Here is a 23733-nt window from a genome sequence, read left to right as displayed (position 1 = left end):
ATTCAACATCATACTATAAAATTCCACAACACACCACATAATTAAACTCCACTAAATAACACAACACAGCACAAAATATCACCATAATTCCAATCCACTACACACAATACCATGCCACATAATTCCAATGTACTCAAAAACACAAAATTACTATCCAAATACAACTGCACAGCATACCACATAATTCCACTACGCAAATCCACTCTACACCACACAATTCCATGCCACACATTGCCACAAGTAACAATTCCAGTCTAACCTACATAATTCCACTACACAACACATGCATCCACTCAAATCCATAACATATAGATAAGAAACATTTACACCGCCAGTAGCTCTAACTCTCTTTTTTTGTTTTTTAACACCAAAACACACAGATCTGGAGATTTGCTCCTACCTATTTCTTCTTTTTCGGCACCAAACAGGTAAAGCTATCCACACAGTTCCACACCACACAATTCAGCTCCACACATTTTGCAATCCACACTACATAATTCGACACCAAACCACATAATACAACTCAATAACCCAATTACACACCACATACATCTAATACACACCACACGATTCCACATTGTGCCACAAAATTCAACTGCACACCATTTTATTAAACTCCACTACGTACCACTCACTCCACAACACAAAATGCCATTCCACGCAATTACACTCCATAACACAGTCCCACTCCAAATAAATCCAGCACACTAAATTCCAGTTACTATCCATATAATTCCACAGCACACCATTGCACATCATTCCACTACACAAATCCAATCCGTTCCATACAATTCCATGCCACACAATTACATAACTAACTAATCCAATCCAACACACATAATTCCATTATACACCACATACATGCATTCCATAACACATAGGTAAAAGACATTGCCATTTACAATGCCAATAGCTCTAATTTAAACAAACACGAGACCTATTGCATTTTCAATGCTTGTTTGTATTTGCTCAAGACCTAGCTTTTTGATGGAGAACTCACATCCCAGCGTCCAGATACCTCCAGAGGTGACAGCCGGCGCTCTACAAATGCTGCTTGGTTGTTTGATACAGTCATATGTTTAGATGCTGCTGCCATGCATCTTGAATTTGGTGTTATAGAACATCCTATGACATACCTTTATACAACATTGTCTCGCTGCTTTCTGCAAAGCAATCACAAAAAAACCCTATACTGGGAAGTTTTAAAAGAACAGGACCACAGAGACCTTGGGATGGGTGTATTTGGTGCTCCTACCTCTAGAAATCTGGCTCTTTATATGATATATCAAAATGAAATATATCATGCAAAGAGTCCAGGGGTTACCTTATGAGTGGACAGGGCCTGGCTCTAGCAAATAAGGTGCTTTTCTAGGGGGTAGTGTGGTCAAGCAGCCTTAGGCTTGTCAGAGAGGAGCGCAAGCCAGCTGCAAATACAGACAATAGTCAATAAATGAGACACACGACTAAATAAGGAGATCCAAACCAATTCATAAAAATAAGAGGTATCTTTATATATGTTTGGGCACCAGAATCAATTTGTTCAGGTAAGTATGTTTTTCAATAGAATGACTTTTGTATTTAAAAAGTCGACAATTAGGATAACATTGCAGCTTCTGAAAATGGCACTATGGGAGGAGAAGCAAGTGCAGCATTCAGTTGCAGTACAGCGACATATGGAACCAGTGTCCAGGAATTACAGTGAGTGATGTGGAAGGTCTAAAGCAGCACCAGCAGAACAGCACCAGCAGAACACCACCAGCCGCGCTACGGCGGCCGGGTGCAGGGGTGCAAAACAGGGTCGGGTGCCCAATGTTTAGATGGATTGGTCACGGTGTAAAGAGGCTGCAGGTTGTAACTGAGAGGGGCCAGTCATCTGAACCAACAGGGAAAGCTCACGCCTCACGATCCTTAGGGACACAGTGATACCTTTAGTCCTCTTTTTCAAGGCCCAGGGGCAACAGGTGCAGAGGTGTCTGTAGGCGTTATTTTTTTGTTACTGGGAGCCGTCGCGATAGAGGGGGCCTGCGGGCTGAGGCTGCAGGCGACGTTGGAGAGTTCACCAGGGGTGAAACCAAGGTGGACTTGGTCTCTGGAGGGCAGAAGGACAACGATGGCACCACTGGCCCACTTCAACTCCGGCTTGGTGCAACAGGTGCAGTAGTGTCCTTTGGCATCGGATTTCTGCACTCACAAACTCCTCTCAGGAGTCTTGGGGCGCCTGCACGATGTTGGGAAGCAGGCTCGCTACTTCTTGGGAGGTCTTGGTTCCTAGGTGAAGTGCTGGCAGGTCTCCCGAGCTTTGGACAATTCATCTTTTAGTGCAACTGTTATAGGCAGACCGGCAGGGTTGGTGCCAAGTCAGTTGCTGCAGTTGCGACTCTTCACATCCGTCTTCAAATCGGTCTTCTTTCAGGTCGGCAGTATCTGATTTTCTGGTGCCCAAGGCTCCCCATAAAACTGAATTTAGATGCGGTAGGGGAATGAAGGGTAGTAGCTAATGGGTTACTGACTCTTGGGGTCAATACAGCCCCTATTTGACCACTTGCTGTGGGAAGTGAGCATAACTCTGTCCCAGAATTCCTAAGTTTTTCCATCACAATGATGGCCACTTAAGAAAAGTCATGTCTACCTCAGATTAGGCTACCTGGGGGTGAGGTTTGGGGACTAAGGCCTCTGGGCTGGCCCAGGGACTTTCAGAGGACTCAGTTACCCCTAACTCCAGCATCTTCCTGACTTCAGCTCTGGTGTTTTACCTGATTTCGTCAGACTGTCTATACAGTTTACTTTTAACAGACAGACACATCATGGACACACGTTAGTCTAACCAGGGTTAAGGAAAAAGAGCGCGGCATACTGTTCCAGTACATGCCTGCAGACAGGTTGCTGTTGAGTAGAGAGGATGTCGGACATGATTATTCCATCTACTGACCAATCTTTGGGGCTGTTGGAGTGGAGGTCAGGGAGAAGCTCGCTCTCTTCTTCCTGATCTTCATTCGTGACCATAATCATGGCCACATCAGCCCTGCCAGGCGGTTTACATGTGTAACTCTCTTGAGATTCCTGCAAGAGCCAAGGTCCACCAGAGAGGAGACCTCACCATTTCTTTCTAGGTTAGGGTAGGGTCCACTCCATTTGTCCTGGTGGGCCCTAGAAGCTTCAGGCTCCAAAACCCACACCTCCTGCCCAAGTTGGAACTCCACCAGTGCAGCCTTTTGGTTATACCATAGCTTTTCCCATGTACTCTCCAATCCTGGATCAAAGGCCAAGCACATAGTCCTCAATGTCTTGCTTGGGTTCTTTGAGAAGTCTCTCTCAATCTTTCTTCACTAGACGCAATGGTCTGCTGACAGGATGACCAAACAGAAGTTCAAAGGGGGAAACTTCTCCTCAGTTCTGTGGTACTTCCCTGTAGGCAAAAAGCAGGCATGGTCGAAAAACATCTTATCTGCTTTTGAGTTTTTCAGGGAGTCCAGCAATCATACTTTTCATGATCGGTTGTATGATGGAACAACGCATTCCGTTGTAATGCATGCCTTCATCACGTATCCGTTACAACCTGCATGCCTTTACCATGTATATCCTTTACCAAGCTTGCTTTCACAATGCATTTTGATGTAAGGCATGCATGGCTAAGGCCTATGCGTGTTAAAAGTTTTCCCTAACCTCTGCCCTCAGTCCTTAAGCCGGTTCCCTAAACTCAAATTATAGATCCCCAGTGCGACCCCCTCCCTGTTAAAAAAATTCCAGACCTTCCCCAAACCCTAAATCTAGACCCCCCCGCGCGAACCCTCCCTGTTAAAATATTCCAGAGCTTTCCATAAACCCTAAATCTAGACCCCCAGCATAACCCCCTCACCGTTATAAAATACTCAACCCTTCCTAAACCCTAAATCTACAACCCTGCGCGATCCCATCTTAGCGTCCAGCCCTTTTAAAAAATACCCAGCCCCCATCCTGAACCGTAAATCTTTCCCCTGCCCCCCTGATCGTTTAAAATAAAGTCAACAAAACCCCTTACCTTTTCCGGTCCAGGCACTGCACATACATCCTCAAAAGGAAGCGGAAGGATCTGTTCACTCTTCTAACAATGCCACTAGCCTTTACCACACAGGTACCGTTACCAGCATATGCCTTAATCACGTACGTTGTTAAAAAAATGCTTTGTGAAGGCTATACGTGGTACCAGTGTATGCATGGCAATACCTGCGTGGAAAAGGCCCTGCGTAGAAACAGCCACGTTGTAAGGGCTGTTGCGGAATCTCTCAACAAAACCATTTGTTTGTAAGTGGTATGGGGATGTGAACTTATAGGTCACTGCACATTCTGCCCACATGTGTTTCAGGTAGCCAGACATGACGTAAGTACCTCAGCCTGACACCACCTCCTTAGGAAAGCCCACTCAGGCAAAGATACCAATGAGGGCCCTAGCCACTGCAGGAGCAGTGGCAGTCCTTAGGGGAATTGCCTCAGGGTACCTGGTAGCATGATCTACTACTACCAGTATGAATCTGTTCCATGATGTAGTTGGAGGGTCTAGGGGACCAACCATGTCAATCCCTACCCTTTCAAGGGGAACCCAAACCACTTGAAGTGGAATTATGGGGGGGATTTGGGTGGCCACCTCTCGCAACTGGCTGGACAGGTGGCACAGGAGATACAAAACTCCTTCACCTTCTGAGACATTCATGGCCGTTTGAAGGGGGTGACTAACCTAGTTCAAGTTTTGGCCTGCCCAAGAAGCCCAGCTAGGCAGATGTCATGAGCCAATGTGAGGAGAAACTCTCAATACTACTGAGGCACTACCACTCTCCTAGTGACACCAGGTTGGGGTCTCAGGCCTCAGTGTAAAGGCGTCCCTCCTCCCAATAGGTTCTGTGGGAGCCACTGACATCTCCTTTTTTCCTGTTCAGGACCCTGCTTTCTCTAGCTTTCAAGACTAGGGCAGGTTTTGGGTGGAACTGGGATAAAGTGAGAGGAATCGTGGAGTCCTATGGTCTGTGAGAACAGCAAATTGGTTTGACAATGTTTCTGTGCTACATAACATTTCATTGGTGAAACTGTGCCGTAAAAGCAATAAAAAGATTTTTAATAAAAAAGTGTAGGGCAGGTCATCTGTCCCTGACACACATCTTCCCTAGAGGGTCACCCTGGGCCCATGCGCTCAGCCGTGCAAGGCCCAGGTTCCTGGAGCTCAGTTCCCTCTGGGGCTGACAGGTCTTCTCCCGAAGGAGAAAGAACCTGAGTTGGTGTCTGTTTAGAAGCTAGTTTCACAGTCTTCTTGCCTTTTCTCTTGGAAGGTTGGGCCATTATTCCAGCTCTTCTTTTTCATCCTGGGTTTTGCATTGTGGTCTTGTTTTTACACACACCCATTTGGGTATACTCAGCATAGCTACCTGGGTCCTTCTTTCCAGCTCATCCCATGCTGAGGACTAGTAGATATTCTACAGGTATTGTAGAGAATACCACCACCTTCTTTTGGCCGGTAACCTCTTCCCATTCTAAGGATGACATGCGATGTACCTTAGCCTGATTATCAGCGTTGAGGACCGTGAATGACTCACCAGTCAGGTATTGTCCTGAGATATCAGTTTCTCAGTCACCATAGTGACACTTGTATCCCTCATTGCTTCAACTCTAACCTCATTGATATGTGGCTGTTGTCTGTATTTCTCCAGGTTACTGGGGCAGACAGCCTGGGCAGCTACATCCACCAAACCCTCTGAAACTAAAGTTGCTTCAGTGAGCTCTCTGACATGGTCAGGGCTCACCTGGGATCCCATCTGGACACTTACACTGCATTCACTAGAGGAATTATTTTTGTTGAGACAGCCAACGTCTCCAGTTTGGTGCTCATTGGTCTTACAATCAGAGCACGAAGCCGTCTCGGGATTACCCACGTTTTTGGAGGCCCTTAGAAGTCTATTTGTTTTTATCTTTAGCCTGTAAACTATTTTTCCCTTGGTGGTGCTTAGCAAACCCCTTTCTTATGGTCACCCCAACCAGTGGTAGTTTTGGTCACTCTTGTCTTGACCCAGTGATCTGCCTTTTTCCCCAGCTCTTGAGGAGAAAGTAAATCTAGGTCTACCAGGCACTGATGTAATTTCTCATGAACACAATTACTCAACAGATACTTTTTCATAATTACATTATAAAGCCCATCAGTCGTGCCATAGCTGCCTTTTAACTAGCCACCTATTGTCTTCACTGAAAAATTCAGACTCTGCATTTCTTGAGTCTCCCTGAACCTGCTCCTGTTTTCTTCAGTGGTAAGTCCAAAGCCCTCAATCAGGGTGTCCTTCATGATGTCACAGGACTCAGTATCTGCCTCATTCAGTTTCAGGAGCCTATCCCTACACTGTCCAGAGAACAGCTCCCACAGAAGAGAGCCCCAATATTTCTTGCTGAGCTGCCTCATTTTACCAGCCCTCCCAAAGGCTGTAAACCATTTGGTGATATCACTCTCCAAGTATTTTGGGACAATCCCTTTGTGGATTTTAGGGTTGAAAGTTGCATCCTTCTTATTTATGATTTTGCTGCCACCAGAGATGGGTCCTAGGCCCATCTCAGCTCGTTCCATTTCTATAACCTGGAGTTTAGCCTCTAATGCTATTCACTTGGCTAGTTTATATCATCAATAGATAAAGGCTAATCCTATTATCATTTATGACAGTCAATTGTTTACATCACAAGATGTTTCGTAGCTAGTTAAGCATCAATGCTGAAAAAAAGCAAGGTTAACAGCACAGAGTTTCTATATACAATCACATGACACTGACAGCAGCCATAACTAGCATGCAGTCCATCCACCTTAGAATGCGTCTCGAGTTCTGTCCAATGAAATGGAGTGCAATCAACTCCAAAGACTTCATGAGCTCAACTTTCCCCCATCAACTTACCCTTCTGAATCTGCTGAACTGTCACAGTCTGCTTAACTCCTGGTTATCTGCAGAGATCTTTAAGGCCGGTCAGGTCTGCAATTTGCCACTGGTGCCTGAGTTCTCAGCATGTACTGTATTTCAACCCTGCTCACATTGCTTAAATCCCCCTGAATCACATAGTTTGTAACAGCCATAGTCTATGCCTTCTCTTCTATAAAGAAATTCCATGGGTCTGTTGCAGTCTATAGCATACTTGCCTTGTTTAAATCCCCCTGGGCCTCTCGCAGTTTCCTCTTGTATCTAAGCACCTCTCCCTTCAGCTGGTGGTTGTGGTTCTGGAGGCTGCTTATCAGGTGTCGCATTTCCCTGTTTATAGGACCTGAAACAGGGAACACACAGGGAGATCTGCAAAGGTTGGACTCAGCATTAACAAAACCTTTGGCAAGAGGACCACGAGAATCATAAAAGCACACACAGATGTAAAATTAGAGTAGGTCAGGACTGACACCAACATTTTTACACTTCAAAAGGAAGGGATCATTAAAAACTGATAGCATGAACTCAGATCAAATAAAAGCTTCTGTAAGGTTCACAAAGACACACTTGCACTCAGTGTCATGAAATGTTCCACCTCTCATATTTAATAGGGAGATTTCACCTCACGCTGAGTACCACTGAAGCCAAAACAAATGTAAACATCCTGAAATTAGTCAGTATTTGAGCGAATAAAAATGATGCAAGGATGGAGGAGGGAAGATCCTCAAGAAAAAGAACCACTCAGCGATGGGTTTATGCATTCACAATACCTGTATCTAATATTCCTAGTAGTACTGTGGGCCATTAGAATGATCAACAAACCACCAGTTCCTCACTGTATCACAGTTCCTCTATGTACATTAACTATAGAGACAATTGTTGACAGTCTCACAGTAAATAAAACAACAGTGCAAGAGGGACCTAAAACTACAAAATGTGCTGTGTGTTCTACTGAGATGATAACATATCATGGAAGAGCAGAGCTGTGATGATCCACAACAGAAAAGCCAAGGCATCATTAGATATGCGTGGCAAGACATGCTGAAGCCTAGATCTGGACATACCGGCTTGCTCGTTGGCAGCAAGTGTCTGCTCGAATTCAATCCGCAGCATCTCGTACTCTTTCCGCACCTGGGCGAGGGTGTCCTCCAGCTGAATCACCTCAGTTCTGAGCTTTTTGTGCAAGGTGACCTCATCCCGCTAAAAGGCAAAGAGAAGAAGGAAATATTACATTTCTTGCATCCCAACAAAGAAAAGGAAGAAGAAAGCTATTGAACAGGTGATGGTGCAGAAGAAAGAGGGCAAGAGAGAAAGCGGACCTCTATCATCCAAAAGAACACAAAAACAAAGACAGTGGGAGAGAACATTAAAAGAATGCGCAGCTAGGGGTGAAAGGAAAAAGCAGTCCTGAGGCAATATTACTAAAAGTACTACTCAGAAGAAGATGGCCTAGTGCACCCACTGTAAAATCGGAATAAAGCCCAAAGTGGCAGAGATGTGGGGCATTACCTCTATGAGATCGACCTGCCGCTGGTGGGTGAGCCGTGTGGCATGCAGGAGTGTGCGAGCCTCATCTAGCTGTGTCTTGAGCTGCAGGCTCTCGTTGTAAAGGACAGAAAACTGAGACTGCATGCAGCGGTACTCTGGGGACTCCTTCACAACCTCTTCTACAGCCATCCGCAGCTCTGCCTGGAAAAGAAACAGAACAGCGTTTTTTAGCCTTTTACAGTCATCATGCATAGCCTTTACTTGAGTTCAAATTTAATTGAAAGCTTCCAAATCTGTCCTTTCGCAGGGTCCTTTTATTAGTAGGAGTAGAAAAACCCACAAATGTTACAGAAAGATTTGTACCAGTATCCATGTTACTTCTTTACTGATTTCAGCAGCAAAAGCAGTCTGTTAAGCTTTGGTTGTAAGCTTTGGTTGACGCCTTGTTTGAAAACTCGCATCTTGTTAGCAGAAGAGCTTCTGGACTTCAAAGAGCAGTCCTGCCACTCTGACGTTAGGCAAAGTCCAAAGCTTGTGCTCCAAACTAGGCCTGCCACTAACCCTCTCTTTCTTTGACTACTGCAATACCCTCTAGATGCCTTTTAAAGAAACTGATCCCGATACATGCAATACATTCAGATCCAGACAATGTCAAACACTCAGACGGGTAGTGCATTAATCTACTCACAATACAGAACACGCCTACTACGTAGAAATTCTAACAAGCATTGTTCAGCAAGAACACGCACAATGGACAGCAAAAATGGCACTCTACAATCTGTACAATGAGCATGACCTGGTGTGTATTATTTCTCTTTCATCTATTTTGTCTCTTGCTGCCCTTGTCTGGGACAAGGAAGCGGGAGATCCTTGTAGATAGCTTTTGTCTAATTAGGATGGGCTAAAGGTACTTAGTATCTTTACTGGCCAAAAGAAAGGCTTCCCAGATATAGAAATCTTATGGTAGATCATCTTGTATTTGTATTGTAGCGGGAAGCCACCACTGAAGCACTGTAGAACTCGCACTAAATTCTAAAGTGCCACGAAGGGAACACTGTGGGTGCTGTGTCCATGAAGTCCTCAACAGACTATAGACCAGTGAAAAGCAGTTTAAAATATCATCAAATGCCATGAATGTAGAGGGGGGTAAATATTTGCCAAAATGAGGATGAAGCCTGTAAACATGCTGGCGCTACGGGAGTATGACCACCAAAGTATTTAGGATCCTATGCCAGTCTGACGTTCCTTCCCAAAGGTGTATTCATAGAGCTCAGTGGAATATTAATATCAGGTTTGTGGTGAACCGGAAAAGCAAACACTGAAAATCTCTTCAGGGCCTAGTCAACAGTCAACAATCAATCTGTTCAGGCCCAAGAGGCGGGCCTGTGCTATATAGTGTCTCAGTTATGTTATGTTATGTTATAACCTATTTGTAAAGCGCACTTTGACCAAGGTTTCATGGCGCTATTTCGACAGCCATGTCTTAAGCTGCTTTCTAAATTGAAGCAGTAGATAGCAGGAGTACAGCAAATTGGGATTTTAAGGACAACGCAGTGACAATTGCACCTATGATATCTTATACTAGATTTACTAAAATGGTTGGCCTTCACTGGCACGGAAAAGCTCTGGAAGTTGACTGGACAGGCAGATGTAAGTGATGTCAGAGAAGGTTAAAGAGAACAGGATTTGTTTGGGAAAGAAGGGCAATGACCTGTCTGTTTTGTACACACCGTAAACTCCTTTTCTCTTCAGCCAGACACTTGAAACCTACGTCTTTCAGGGGATTCAGAACCTGCATTGAGGTGTTTCATGGACCGATGACAGACGGTGCAGTCACTGATCATGCACATCTGACACAGTCATATGCGATGTTCAGCTAAAGTAGATTAACACATGGAGACTCCAACTAAGAGAAACATTCAGAAACCGTTAAGTGAAAATGAAATTAGTGACCTCAGTTCCAAAAGGCTTTAACCATAAGAAAGTACAAGAGGGTAAAGGCCTGTGCAACACCTGAACAAGGGGACATCAAAATGTGGCGTCTACAACCATAATCTGCCACATCCCAAATGCAGTTCTGCTCCTTTGCCAAAGGTGGGCTCCATCCTGTGTAGCTTCTCTTGGTTAATAAAAAATTATGTTTCATCTAACTTATGGATTGTTGTAAATGGTGACTGCTCTCTGTGATGAGTTCCACACTAATTAAATATCTGAAATGGAGAAATAGTAAGGCAGATTACAGGCCTGAATCCATTCTCGCATTGAGCAGGCTTATGGAATTGGCTTGAGGGAGTAATGAGCCAAGGCAGTTGCTTGGGCATACTCTCATTCATAATTCACAACATATTAGATGTTGTGCACTAATATTCTCTGAAATTAACTTCAAAAGCTGCCCACCAAGCAACTTACATTTGCATGCAAAATGTATGAGTTATCATTCTAGACACTCGACAATTACGATTCTTGGGAGATGGCGGATTACTCTAGGATTTAAGGTTTTCGCCATAATTTGGAATAACCTCTAAAATATTTTTGGTGCAGTTTTCACAATTACAGGTGAATTTTGGCCATCACCTTTTTTTCAGGTTGATCCTGGGAATAAGTGTTTCTCTACCGTGACAAGGAACTGCCAACCTCGTAACTGAGTGACATGCATTTGAGCCACACATCACAATTATGCCAATTACAGAAAAAATATCAAAGTAAAGTGTTTGGAGGTGAAACTTGTCTGAGATTCAAACAAGTGTAAGGTTTCCACAACAGACAGACAGACGTGCTAATAAAAGGTACATCAGCATAACATTACTATTTGGTCAGCGAGTACCAGTATGAGACCACTAGTCCATACAACTGCACATTTGCCTTGTGTGTGTTTGTATCAACAATGAAACAAAGCAGTCTTGCTTTGCTAACACATTAATAAATACAAACCCAGTTAGTACATTTTATGGGGTGCACAAGCTTAAAACAGTAAGCACTTGAATGGGGAAAGAGTTAACTCTTGAAACAATCACAGACATTAAGGTACAGCATTTTGATGCAAACTGAAATCAAAATATTGCAAACAACTAAATGTGCTTTAATGGAGATTTGATCTCTTAAAGTGATAGTGGCAATTAACATGCATTTCTGACAGGATTGGACTACAGTAAGTGCATAAAATGTAAGATCGCCAATGTACCACAAACACTGCAATCACACAGCTGTCGCTCTCAGGCTGGGTTTAGGATTAGGCCTGGACAATCATCCAACGTAGGCGCCAAGTAAGATTTTCTCAAACTTTTAGTTCATGAGTTCCAATTTGCCTTCAGTAATCTTAACTTGAAATCACACTTTGCTACCTTTATTTCCAATAAACCTAAGTTTGTAGTTACGTGATCCTGGCCTGTAAAGTGACCCTACTCCAGGATACTACTGACCCCACTGGCATCTCGATCTGCGGGTATCAGTACCCTAAGGGATCTATGTGTTTGCGACATCTAATGAAGCCACGTTTTAGCATATCTTCTGCAGGTCTGACACAGCCTGAAAACAGTGGCGCTCTGAGCAATCATGTAATGACACTCTGCTTTCATCCCAGCACACCGACACAGTCATAAGGCAAATTCCCTGACATGAGGCACCCTTACCCTATGCCACCATAGGAGGAGACTCACCTTGAGCCCGTCGTTATGCGAGGTCACCTCATCCAGATCTTGGCGTAACTTCTCCAGCTCTGTCAGGCGGTTTTCTGCCAGCTCTTTGTTCTCCTCAAGCTCCACTGACATCTCCTCAAACTGGTTTCAAGTTTAAGAAGGGTGTGAAGAAAAGGGAAATGGATCAATGATATTGGAGCAATGAACAGAAGGAGAAAAGTGCAAAGGGGACGAGGACTAGTCAAACATAGAAATAAAGTAAACTCCTCTGTCAGGAGCACATTAGGGTACAGTACTTACTCCAACTACATTTTACTATTTTCAAGTCCATGCCTAAAACAGAATGACTGCATCGGCCCCTTCTGCCCAACTATGGGTTGTGGGGAGAAGGAGAATAAAGGTGTGTGAAGCAAGAAGCGGATGTTAAGCTGTGATGGGACAGGTGTCTGAGTTTCAAAGAAACAAGGTACACATACAGTTAACACTCCTCTCTCCCCTGACATCACAGCTCCCACCCACACTCCTCTCTCCCCTGACAGCACCCTCAACTCTGCCCCTACCAACTCTCGGACCTCGACACACCCCATAAAGACTCCTCGCTCCCCTGACATCACAGCTCCCACCCACACTCCTCTCTCCCCTGACATCACAGCTCCCACCCACACCCTAGCTCAGCTCCGGAACGACACACACAACAACAATTCCCACCCTTTATCCCCTCCCATCCTCAGTCCCCACTACCCTCGGACTAGACACGTAGAACACACTTCCGCTCCCTACTTAACTCCCCTACCTCTCAACAGGTCCACCATCAAGCCCACTTCCCCCACCCCCACACTCAGTCCTCACTACCATTACTGCACCTCCACCACCTCTAACTTACACCCAGCCTCCACCTTGCTATCTCCGCCTTCCACCAACCCCCTCTCTACCTCATCCACACCGCCCCTGCCCAAACTCTCTCCCTTCCCTAACTTCGTCCCGTACATGGACACTGACCCAATGGGGCCCTGCACTAACACCAGCCGTCCCCCCTCTTGCTCGCCAATTCACAGGTCAGTCATTCACCTCTGATCCCCGCCCCCACCTCCATCGCATACCCCACGCTGGACAAGATCATGGCCACCCTCATCCAGGTCAAAGAAGAACTGCACATCATCAAAGAACTTCTCTCCACAAACCCCATACAACTCTCACCCAACTCAACCCAACCCACCAAGTAGTTCAAGTGTACTAATTACACTTGAACTTGACTCTCAAAGAATATGCACAGGCCTTACTCACTGTTTGACCTTTTTGTTTATTTGTACTATCTGCATTTTTGATCTACATCGTTTTGTGCGGTTAGCTTTATTGACTTAGCTGTTTGATTAGGATCATGTACTCTCTCTATGTAAAGCGCTCTGATATCTGCAAAGATCTTGTTCGCGCTATATAAAACTTTCAAAATAAATAAATAAATAAGGTGGCTCATTGCTTAGTTACCCATTTTAAGTTAAGTTTCATGTTGCATATACAACATACAATTAATCATTATGGGTGCTTCAGCATTGCCTAAAGGATAGATTACAAGCGAAACGGAATAGAGCAAACTCTGTAACCCAAGGACCTAACTAACACATTTGCAACAATAAAATGGTGTCATGTCACATAAACAAGCACTTCACGGGCATGACCAGCCTATGCCAGACACATGCATATCAGTTATCATTTATAAGAGAAACAAACAAGGAACAGAAGGATTGAAACAATACTAATAAATATTGAACTCAAGCGATGGTGCAGTATTCAGTGTATCATTTGCATCTCACACAGAACTTTAGAGGTGTCTGAACAACAAACACAGGAATAAAAAACATTTTTGACTGCTTGATTCAATAAATGGCCTGGGGCAGAGAAATCTATAAGAAACTCTATCTTAAGTGATTTTAATCAGGGCTAAAGCTCCTTAGCTGGGCAGTTAAAAAAATTAATAGCCTGAAAAAAACACTAAAGAAGATAAATGTTAAATAAAAGAGATTTTAAGTCTTTCCTGAAGCAAACGTTTACTGGGATAGTTCTAAGGTTTGGAGGCAGAGACCTCCATAACAAAGCGGCGAGCAGTGAAAATGCATGTCTGCCCTTGGGAGACTTACAACATCTGAGCATGTGTAGTAAGGGCAGGTTAGAAGAAGAGAAGGGAAGAAGCTTCGCTAGAATGAGAAGGAATCCTCTAGCTCTTTAGTGCTGAAAGGAACTTTCGGTTTGCCTTGGCAAGGGGTGACAGAAAATGTGGAGCGTTGAACCTGGATGTCTTAAGGAGAAGGAGGGAGGACGGGCTTATATCTGATCTGCAGAGATAGGGCAGGGTAACACTGTAGAACTGTTAAGTGTGGGTGGGGCCAGCTTTGTACGTTCTACAGGCCGATGCATACCATCTTTGGGCGGCACGGACCCGCCGACATGCCTTCGGGCCCCGCGGAACTGGTTGGGGGGGCCTAGGCCTTCTCCGTCGATGGCTCCGGCCCCGCAGGCTCCTCTCCGATCCAGGCCTGGATCTGGATCGGCGCTGGTTGACCTCATTACACCTCCACCGGCGCTGCTTCATCCGGCACCATTACCGCATTCGATGCCGGTCCCCCCCGCCCCCAGCCGGCGTCAACCACGGCCTCCATCCTGACGTGGACACGGAACCAGACCGACGTCGCCCGATGCTGGATCCAGCGCAGAGAGGGGTTTTTGTGCCCCTGTTCACTCCTGGCTTCTCTTTTCAAGCGCAGAGAGGGGTTTTTGTGCCCCTGTTCACTCCTGGCTTCTCTTTTCAGCCAGAATGGCACCCAGATGATGAGGAGGAGGACTGGGAGGGGTCAGGAGACCCTTTAGCTCAGGGGGTCTCCAAACCAGTCCTGGTCCTGGAGGGCCGGATCTATGCCAGATTTTTCGGATATCCCCACTGAGATACATGTAGTTATTTTAAAGATCTGGCATGGATCCGGCCCTCCAGGACCGGTTTGGGGACCCCTGCTTTAGCTGATCAGGTAGAATCTGAACAGGACTGGAGAGAGGAACTGGGGGATGCCAGTAGTCTGGACACCTCCCCTGACCTTGGCATGTTGTCTCCTCCTACCGTGGCTACAGAGGAGGGAGCTTCGTACACAGTGGTGTTGCGTAGGGCAGCCAAGGCTCTTAGCCTCGAACTCCCTACCGTGGCAGTCAGGACTAACCTCCTGACAGAGGTGCTTCAGCTGGCAGCGACCCCTTCGGAGCCCCTTAGGCCTCTCCACCTGCCCTGTGCAGTCAGCTTTTGCCCCTTTCGTGGCTACGGAAGGGGTGCCCCGCTACGTCCCGCCCAGAGCCACAGGCCGCAGCAAGTTCCCAAACCTTTGCATGGCCGGGGACGTGGGAACAACCTTTGTGGTTCCGGGATCCAGCGAGTGGGCCTGCCACCAACCACCCCCCCTCTGAAGCAACCTCTAAACCTTCCTAGTCGACATTTCAGGCCCATCAAACGAAAGTGGGTGGCAAGATTCGCCTTCACCTCCGCCACTGGTGCGCCATCACGTTGGACAGGTGGGTTTTGCAAATAGTCCGAAGATCTACTCCCTTCCCTTCGAGGCTACCCCTTCAGCCATGCCACCGCAATACCACTGCATGTCGTAGGATCACCTGGCCCTTCTCCAGCATGAAGTTATGGCTTTCTTGGCCAAAGGAGCCATTGAGTGCGTTCCTGTCCCAGAAGTAGGTTGTGGTTGTTACTCCCACTACTTTCTGGTCCCCAAGAAGGACAAGGGCATGCGGTTTATCTTGGATCTCAGGAACGTCAACCGCTTCCTCAGCGGAGGAAGCGGTGAAGTAGTGTGGCTCACTGGTTAGAGGCGGCAGACCCGAGAGCAGAGAACGGCCCGGGACCAGGGTTCGATTCCCGGTGCGGCAGGTTTCTGGACCAGGGTCAGCGGACTCGATAATTCTCTCGCCTCGGTGCCCACTCTGATCAGCGATCACACTCGGCAACTCTGGGCATTAGCTTGCCTCATCTTCACTAACGGCCCCACCAGACCGCCGGGGATGCCTGGTCTCACCCTGGAGATACCCATTAAGGGACCATCTCTCAGGGAAGCCAGGAAGGGTTTCGCAGCGGTCGAAGCGCCTTGGGACCCTACGGGTAAGTAGTGCGCTATATAAATGCCAATACATTTACATTTACATTTACATTTACAAGGAGAAGTTCAAGATGCTGGCGCTTGCTCAGGTCTTGTCTGCCCTCGACCCGCAAAACTGGATGGTAGCGTTGGACTTGCAGGACGCTTATTTTCACATCCCTGTGTTGCCGGCCCAGCGGCGTTACCTGCCGTTCACGGTAGGCCATGAGCATTTTTAGTTTACCGTCCTCCCCTTTGGCCTTACCAGCGCCCCTCGGGTGTTCACGAAAGTGATGGCGGTGGTCGCAGCTGATTTGCGCCGATCAGGGGTTTCAGTCCTACCCTATCTCGACGATTGGTTGTTGAAGGCGGGCTCGCCCCAAGCACTTGTCTCCATACTCCAGACTACTGCAGACCTCCTGCTTTTGCTAGGTTCTCAATCAATGTGCCGAAGACACACCTGATTCCCTCTCAGAAGCTGCTCTTCATCGGAGCGGTTCTGGACACAACGCGGTTTTGGGTCTATACTCTCGAACGGCGAGGCCGGAATATTCGGACTATGATGCCGATCTTCCAGCCTCTATCCCGGGTTTCGGTCAGAATGACTCTGAAGTTGCTGGACCTCATGGCCTCCTGCATCCTGCTGGTCGATCATGCCAGGTGGCATTTGCGCGCTCTGCAGTAGGACCTGAAGTTCCAGTGGGCACAGCATTAGGGGAATCTGTTACAGCGTCCAGATCTCGGAGGGCACTGCTCAACAACTGCAGGGGTGGCACACGAACCAGGATTAGGTTAACTGCAGATCCCTCTCCCTTCCCCAACCAGACCACCCAGTGGTGACGGACGAGTCCCTTCAGGCATGGGGCAGCCACATGGGGGAGGCGGAGATCAGAGGCCTCTGGTCTCCGGCAGAGTTCGGGCTCCACATCAACCTTTCGGAGCTTTGGCCGATTCGTCTGCCACTAAAAGCATTCCTACGCTCTGTCCGGGGAAGAGTAGTGCAGGTGTTCACAGACAACACCACCGCCATGTGGTACTGCAACAAACAGGACTAGGTGGGGTTGTGGACCCTATGTCAGGAGGCTCTCCGCTTCTGGACATGGCTGGAACATCAGGGCATATCCCTGGTGGTTCAACACCTGGCAGGTTCCCTGAACGCCAGGGCGGACAACCTTAGGTGCATGATGGATCACGAATGGCGTCTTCACTCGGAGGTGGTGCAAGGTCTCTTTCAGCAGTGGGGGGAGCCTTGATTAGATCTGTTCGCCACCGAAGAGAATGCGCAATGTCCACAATTCTGCGTTTTGGAATTTCAAAGGCGGCACTCGCTAGGCGACACTTTTCGTCGCGAGTGAAGTTGCGGTCTGTCGTACGCCATTCCACCTATACCACTTCTGCCCAGAGTGCTGAAGAAGATCAGGCGAAACCTGGCCCAAGTCATTGTTGTGGCTCCGGATTGCGCACGAAGCGTCTGCTATCCCGAGCTGCTCAACATTGCCATCGATCTTCCGATCCGACTGCCTCCTCGGGGGGGATCTTCTGTCGCAGTAGCAGGGGACGGTCCTCCACCCGAACCGGTCAAGCCTCCACCTCCTTGTGTGGAGATTGAGCGGTGGCAGTTGACGTCGTTTGACCTGCCTCCTGAAGTCTTCAATGTAATCTTGTCAGCCAGGCGTCCCTCCACTAAGACGGTATACGCCTATCGGTGGAACAAATGTGTGGCATGGTGCACAGCAAAGGCTGTGATCCCCTCTCTGCCCCTCTTTCTGAGTTTCTCTTGTTCCTCCTTTCTTTGGCCCAGCAGGGCTCTGCTCTGGGCACTAGCAAGGGCTCTCTCTCGGCCATCTCTGCCTTTCTTCGGCTTCCAGATCAGCCTTCTCTTTTCAAGTCCCCGGTTGTCAATCGCTTTCTAAAAGGCATAACTCACCTCTTTACTCCTATTTCTTTTGTTATGCCTCATTGGGACTTGAATCTGTTTTTGACCTTTTTAATGTGTGCTCCCTATGAGACGCTCCACAACTGTCCTTTAAGGCTTTTCATGCTTAAGACTGCCTTCCTAGTTGCCAACACTTCTGCCAGGGAAGTGAGTGATCTCGAGGCTCTTTCATCAAAACCTCCTTTCTTGCCGGTCCATACAGACAAAGTGGTCCTTGGAACCCGTCCATACTTCTTGCCAAAGGTTGTTATTGCCTTTCATATCGGGCAGACCATCACTTTGCCCACCTTCTTCCCGGCTCCGCATCCTTAGAAAGAGGAGGAGAGGCTCCACCGTCTGGACCCAAAGCATGTGTTTTCCTTTTATCTGGATTGCACAAAACAGTTCCGGGTGGATGACCAGCTCTTTGTTGGGTATGTGGGTGCAAAGAAAGGTCGGGCCGCACACAAACAAACTATCTCCCAATGGGTCGTCTTGTGTATCAAAGCATGCTATTCTCTGGCAAAGAAGGAGCCTTCAGTGGGGCTACGCGCCCATTTTACCAGGGCGAGGGCAGAGACTCCTGCTCTAGGACGAGGTGTTCCTCTAAATTACATCTGTCAGGCAGCTATGTGGGCCTCGCTGCACACGTTTACAAAACACTACTGTCTTGATGGTCAGGTCCGGAGAGACGGCTTCTTTGGCCGTTCTGTTCTCCAGGACTTTGTGGTGTGATCTTGGTTCGCAGACCCACCACCGGATATTGATATTGCGGGGTATCAATTCTAAGGTAAGGAATCTAAAACTAATGTGTTTCTTTCAGATGAGCTTGTTACTTACCTTCGGTAACGATATATCTCTAAGAAACATTAGTTAGTTATAGATTTCTTACCGCTCCACCCATCCTCCCCGTTCTGCGAACTGATTTGTAGGGTTAAGGATTTTCCTTTCCGGGCCCTACTGTTGTGCACCAGTGGTCAGTGTCTCGGATGGCTCTGCGTTTCTGGCGCAGAAAGTTGTGTACAGAACTGACATCAGCGAGGGCGGCGTCTAAGTAGCTGCCGCAACGTCATCCTGGCGGCAAGACGTCAACGAAGGACACGGAGCCGACCGACGCCACTTTACGACGCGCAGAGGTACTGCTGACGAAAAAACGTTCCGGATCCAGTCCGAAGCCTGGGGTAATTCTAAGATAAGGAATGTATAACTAATGTGTTTCTTTCAGATTTAATTTTCATATTAAGCCCCACTCACTGCTTGAGTCAGATTTAATCAATCAATCTGCATTTGCAGAGAGCAGCACTGTCACCTCAGGGAGTATCAGGGTTCTACGGTGTGAGGTCTCTGTCGTGCCAACTCCCCCACGACACCTCCTGAGGAAACGGCATGAAAGGGAAAAAGCACCCAGAAAAGGCCGAGAGGGCAAAAAAGGCAAAACAGAGCAGAAGAGGGCAAAAGAGAGGGCAGAAAAACAAACAGAAAAGGCACAACGTAGGGCAGAAAAACAAGCAGAAAAGGTAAAACAGGGCAGAAAAAGGAGCAGACAAGGCAAAACAGAGCAAGAAATGAACAGAAGAGGCAGAACAGGGGGCAAGAGGTGGACAGGCAGCAGAGGGTGTCGGACTGCGGGCAAGTGGACAGGAGAACTATCACAGGGAGAGCTAGCAAAATGACCTGATCAATGGTGTCGCACTCATGCTTCCATCAAGTAAGGGAGGGCGGAGAGCTGGGTAGAGAAAGGAGGGAAATGGCGGGAAGTAACGAGCCGAAATTGCAAAAAAAGGGCAGGAAAATGAGCCGAAAAGGCAAAACAGAGGGCAGAAGAGTGAGCAGAAGTGGCAAAATAGAGCTGAAGAGAAAAAAAACAGAGGGCATAAAAACGAGCTGTAGGAAGCAGGCTCTGTATATGGTATGCCACTAGGTGTTTATACCGTGCACAGAGTCCAGGGGTTCCCCAAACATGTACAGGGCACAATGTAAAACCTAAAGTGCGCTAGTCTTAGGCCTAACAGAGGAGTGCAAGACATTCATTGTACACAAATGACCAATAACTGACACACAACTCAAGGAGATCCACACCAATTTTAGAAAAAGAAGCTTTGTTTGTAGTTTATTTTAAGACCAAGATCTTCACAAAGAAGTAAGTACGTTTTTAAATAAAAATACTTTTCACTTTCAAAAGTCGACAACTTCTGAACAGTTCAATGTTATCTTATGAACGAAAACAATAATATGGTTACACACGTAAGTATGCAACTTACAATTCCAGTATTCTGGCCCAAAGGTCAGCAAGGAGCAAGGGTCAGGTAAGTACCAACACTGCATCATCAGCGGCACAGGACCCAGGTGCAGAGTTTAAAATTGGAGTTTATCCCAATACGTTTTAATGGAGACTGGTGGTGCTCGAAGCCACACTGCTTGGAGGTAAGTAGATCGGTTGCAGGGGCCAAGCAAGCACAGGGGTGGGCCACAAGACAGCCCCAGTGGCACGGAGAAGCGGGTGCAGGGTGCAATTTCAGCGTTTGGCACCCAATGCTTTTCAATGGAGATTCTGCTTTCAACAAACAGGCTTCAGGAGTCCCACCAGAGTTTGAAAGAGGGAGATGAACGACAGCAGAGGTAAGTAGAGATGTAGGGAGCCATAGGGGCACCATCGATTCAACGCACCAAGGCCCAATCAAGCGCCTTGGGACCCTACGGGTAAGTAGTGCGCTATATAAATGCCTATACATTTACATTTACAATGGCTTCGGGTGCAGGGGTGCCTTATGACGTCAGAGTCTTTTCACCAACGCCGGTTGCAGTCAGGGGGAGCCTCTGGATTCAGGCTGCAAGCGTTGTTGTGGAGTCCAGGAAGGGTCAGCCAACACTGGATTTGAGGTCATGATCGATTGGGAACCTGATCTGGGTCGGTGGTCCACCTGGACACAGGGTGGAGGCGTCAGGTGCAGAGTGGGCAGGACTGGCGGATCCGCAGGGCACCAGCGTCCTTGGTGTTGGTTTCTTGGGGACAGAACCGTTGTCCTCAGGAGTTCTGGTCTTTATCAATGTTCAGGCAGTCCTCCTCTGGTTTCTGGAAGTCGCTGGCTGCTTGACAGGTGTTGTCTTCTCGCAGGGTCTTGGAAGCAGGAGACAGGCCGGTAGGGCTAGGGACAAATCAGTAGTCGTTTTCAGGCTTCGCTGCCCAGGTAACTGGTTTCCAGGTTGGGGGGCACCTAAATACTAAATGTAGGGGAGTAGCAGGTAGGGCCAATGTTCACCTTACCTGAGGAGATTACACCCTCAAATTATGCCGCCCGTCATGTGGGAGGAAGCATACACCTAGCCCTGATTGGAGGGGTCTCCCCATCTTCAAGATGGTGGAACTGAAAGATGTGCTTCACCACGCCTCCTCCACCTTATTGGTGGAGTTGGCAGAGGTGGACACATTTCCTATTCTACTAAGTTTTCCTGACGGTTTTCCTGCCTAAAGTGGGGGAATAAACCGGGGGCTGCCATCTGCTGCTAGCAGCAGAGGCTGGGGGTCGCATTACAAAGGCGGCAGGCCTTTGAAGCTTCACCTTTGAACACTGTGCCCATCCTGGGGGAGGACGTGTGACACCTTTGCCCAGGATGTGCCTTGTTTCTGGTCCAGGAGAACATAGACACTCCACCCAGGGGTCCAGAAACCTGTCTGTGTGTAGCAGGCTGCCTAACACCAGTCAGTGAGAAGACCAGGATCGGTAGGTTTTCAGGGGGCAACTCTGAGGCGCCCTCTGAGAACATAGGGTAATAAATCTCAAACAGATATCAGGGTGGATTTATTACAAAGAGTTGTTTGGTACCAAACTTTCTAGTGTTCAGCTAAGCCATCATAGTTTTGTGGAACTCAAGAAAAACGAGCAGGAAAGGCATAATGGAGGGCAGAGAAACAAGCAGAATAGGAAAAACAACCAGCGGAAAACAGACAAGAAAGCCAAAACAGAGAGCATGAGAAGAGCAGAAAAGACAAAACAGAAGGCAGAAAATTAGCAGAAAAGGCAAAGCACAGAAAGAAACGAGCAGAGGAGGCACAAACAGGGGGCAGAAAAGGCAAACCAGAGGGCAAAAAAAAAAAAAGCAGAAAAGTAAACAAGCATTGGCATAGCCAATAGGTCTCGCCTTAGGGGCCTTATAAATGTTTATAAAGAGGTATTGGCTTTGTTAAAGTCTTTAATCTGTTTTGTAGAGCATTGTGAATGTTGTGTAAGAAATCTAAGAAACTCTGTCGCTCTCTCGAGAAGGCCTCGAAAAAAGACCCAAACACCAGCACCAGGGACGCCTTTAAAAACGCCACCCGCATACACCACCAACTTATCCGGTCTGCCAAGAAAGCCGCATTCAAAGACCGACTAGGTAACAACGCCCACAACAGCAAGGAATTATTCAACATCGTCAAAGAATTTACCAACCCCTCAGCAAACTCCAACGACATCACCCCTTCTCAAGCCCTCTGCGACTCTCTAGCTTCATTCTTCCACAACAAAATCGCAGACATCCATAACAGCTTCGACAACCAACCCGGAGATCAACCCACCCATCCTTCTGTCGCACCTTCACCCCCCCTGAACATCCTTAATGACTGGAACACAATCTCCACTGAGGACACCATCCGCCTGATGAACTCCATCCACTCAGGATCCCCCACAGACCCATGCCCTCACCACATCTTCAACAAAGCAGACTCCATCATAGCACCACACCTCCGAGACGTCATCAACTGCTCCCTCAACTCCGCCACCTTCCTGGAAAGCTGGAAACACGCAGAACTCAGCGCCCTTCTGAAAAAACCCACAGCGGACCCCACCGAACTAACTACCGCCCTATCTCGCTCCTTCCATTCCCGGCCAAAGTTATAGAGAAAGCTGTCAACAACCAGCTTGCCGCCTTCCTCGAAACCAACAAATCCCTTGACTCCTCACAGTCCGGCTTCCGAGCCAAACACAGCACGGAGACCGCCCTCATCGCAGCAACAGACGACATTCGAACTCTACTGGACAATGGAGACACAGTCGCCCTCATCCTCCTCGACCTCTCCGCAGCCTTCGACACAGTATGTCATAGCACCCTATTACAGCGCCTCAATAACATCGGAATCCAAGGAAAAGCACTGGAATGGATCACCTCGTTCCTCACCGGAAGAACTCAGAGAGTCCGCCTCCCACCATTCAAGTCAGAGGCCACTGAAGTCATCTGCGGCGTGCCACAAGGATCTTCACTCAGCCCCACCCTCTTCAACGTATACATGAGCCCCCTCGCGGCCATCGCACGCCAACACAACCTCAACATCATCTCCTACGCTGATGACACTCAACTGATCCTATCACTCACCAGAGACCCTAACACTGCCAAAAGCAACCTGCATGAAGGAATGAAAGAAGTAGCCGAGTGGATGAAGCACAGCCGTCTGAAACTGAACTCAGACAAAACAGAAGTCCTTATCCTGGGTACCTCCCCCTCCGCCTGGGATGACTCTTGGTGGCCAGAGGCCCTTGGAAAAGCACCCATCCCGACGGACCACGCACGTAACCTGGGCGTCATCCTGGACTCCTCACTCTCTATGAATAGACAAGTCAACGCCGTCTCATCATCTTGCTTCAACATTCTTCGCATGCTCAAAAAAACATTTCGCTGGATCCCCACCG

At 47.6% G+C, this 23733-nt stretch overlaps 1 protein-coding gene across 2 annotated transcripts in view; it reads right to left on the bottom strand.

Annotated features, from left to right (window-relative positions):
* Positions 1-23733, bottom strand: part of RNF20 (ring finger protein 20) — a 196266-nt gene that overhangs the window by 141378 nt on the left and 31155 nt on the right. For both annotated transcript variants that reach the window (XM_086952191.1, XM_086952192.1), the window contains exons 9-12: positions 12059-12178; positions 8424-8603; positions 7979-8114; positions 7136-7257 (exon numbers count right to left, since the gene is read on the bottom strand). In XM_086952191.1, coding sequence (XP_086808317.1) covers positions 7136-7257; positions 7979-8114; positions 8424-8603; positions 12059-12178 — 558 coding nt within the window. The remainder of the gene's footprint in view (positions 1-7135; positions 7258-7978; positions 8115-8423; positions 8604-12058; positions 12179-23733) is intronic.

Source organism: Lissotriton vulgaris, chromosome 1_1 (assembly GCF_964263255.1).
Source record: "Lissotriton vulgaris chromosome 1_1, aLisVul1.2, whole genome shotgun sequence".
Classification (NCBI taxonomy): domain Eukaryota; kingdom Metazoa; phylum Chordata; class Amphibia; order Caudata; family Salamandridae; genus Lissotriton; species Lissotriton vulgaris.
Note: the sequence above shows the minus strand (reverse complement) of the source record. Positions and strands in the feature narration are given on the sequence as shown.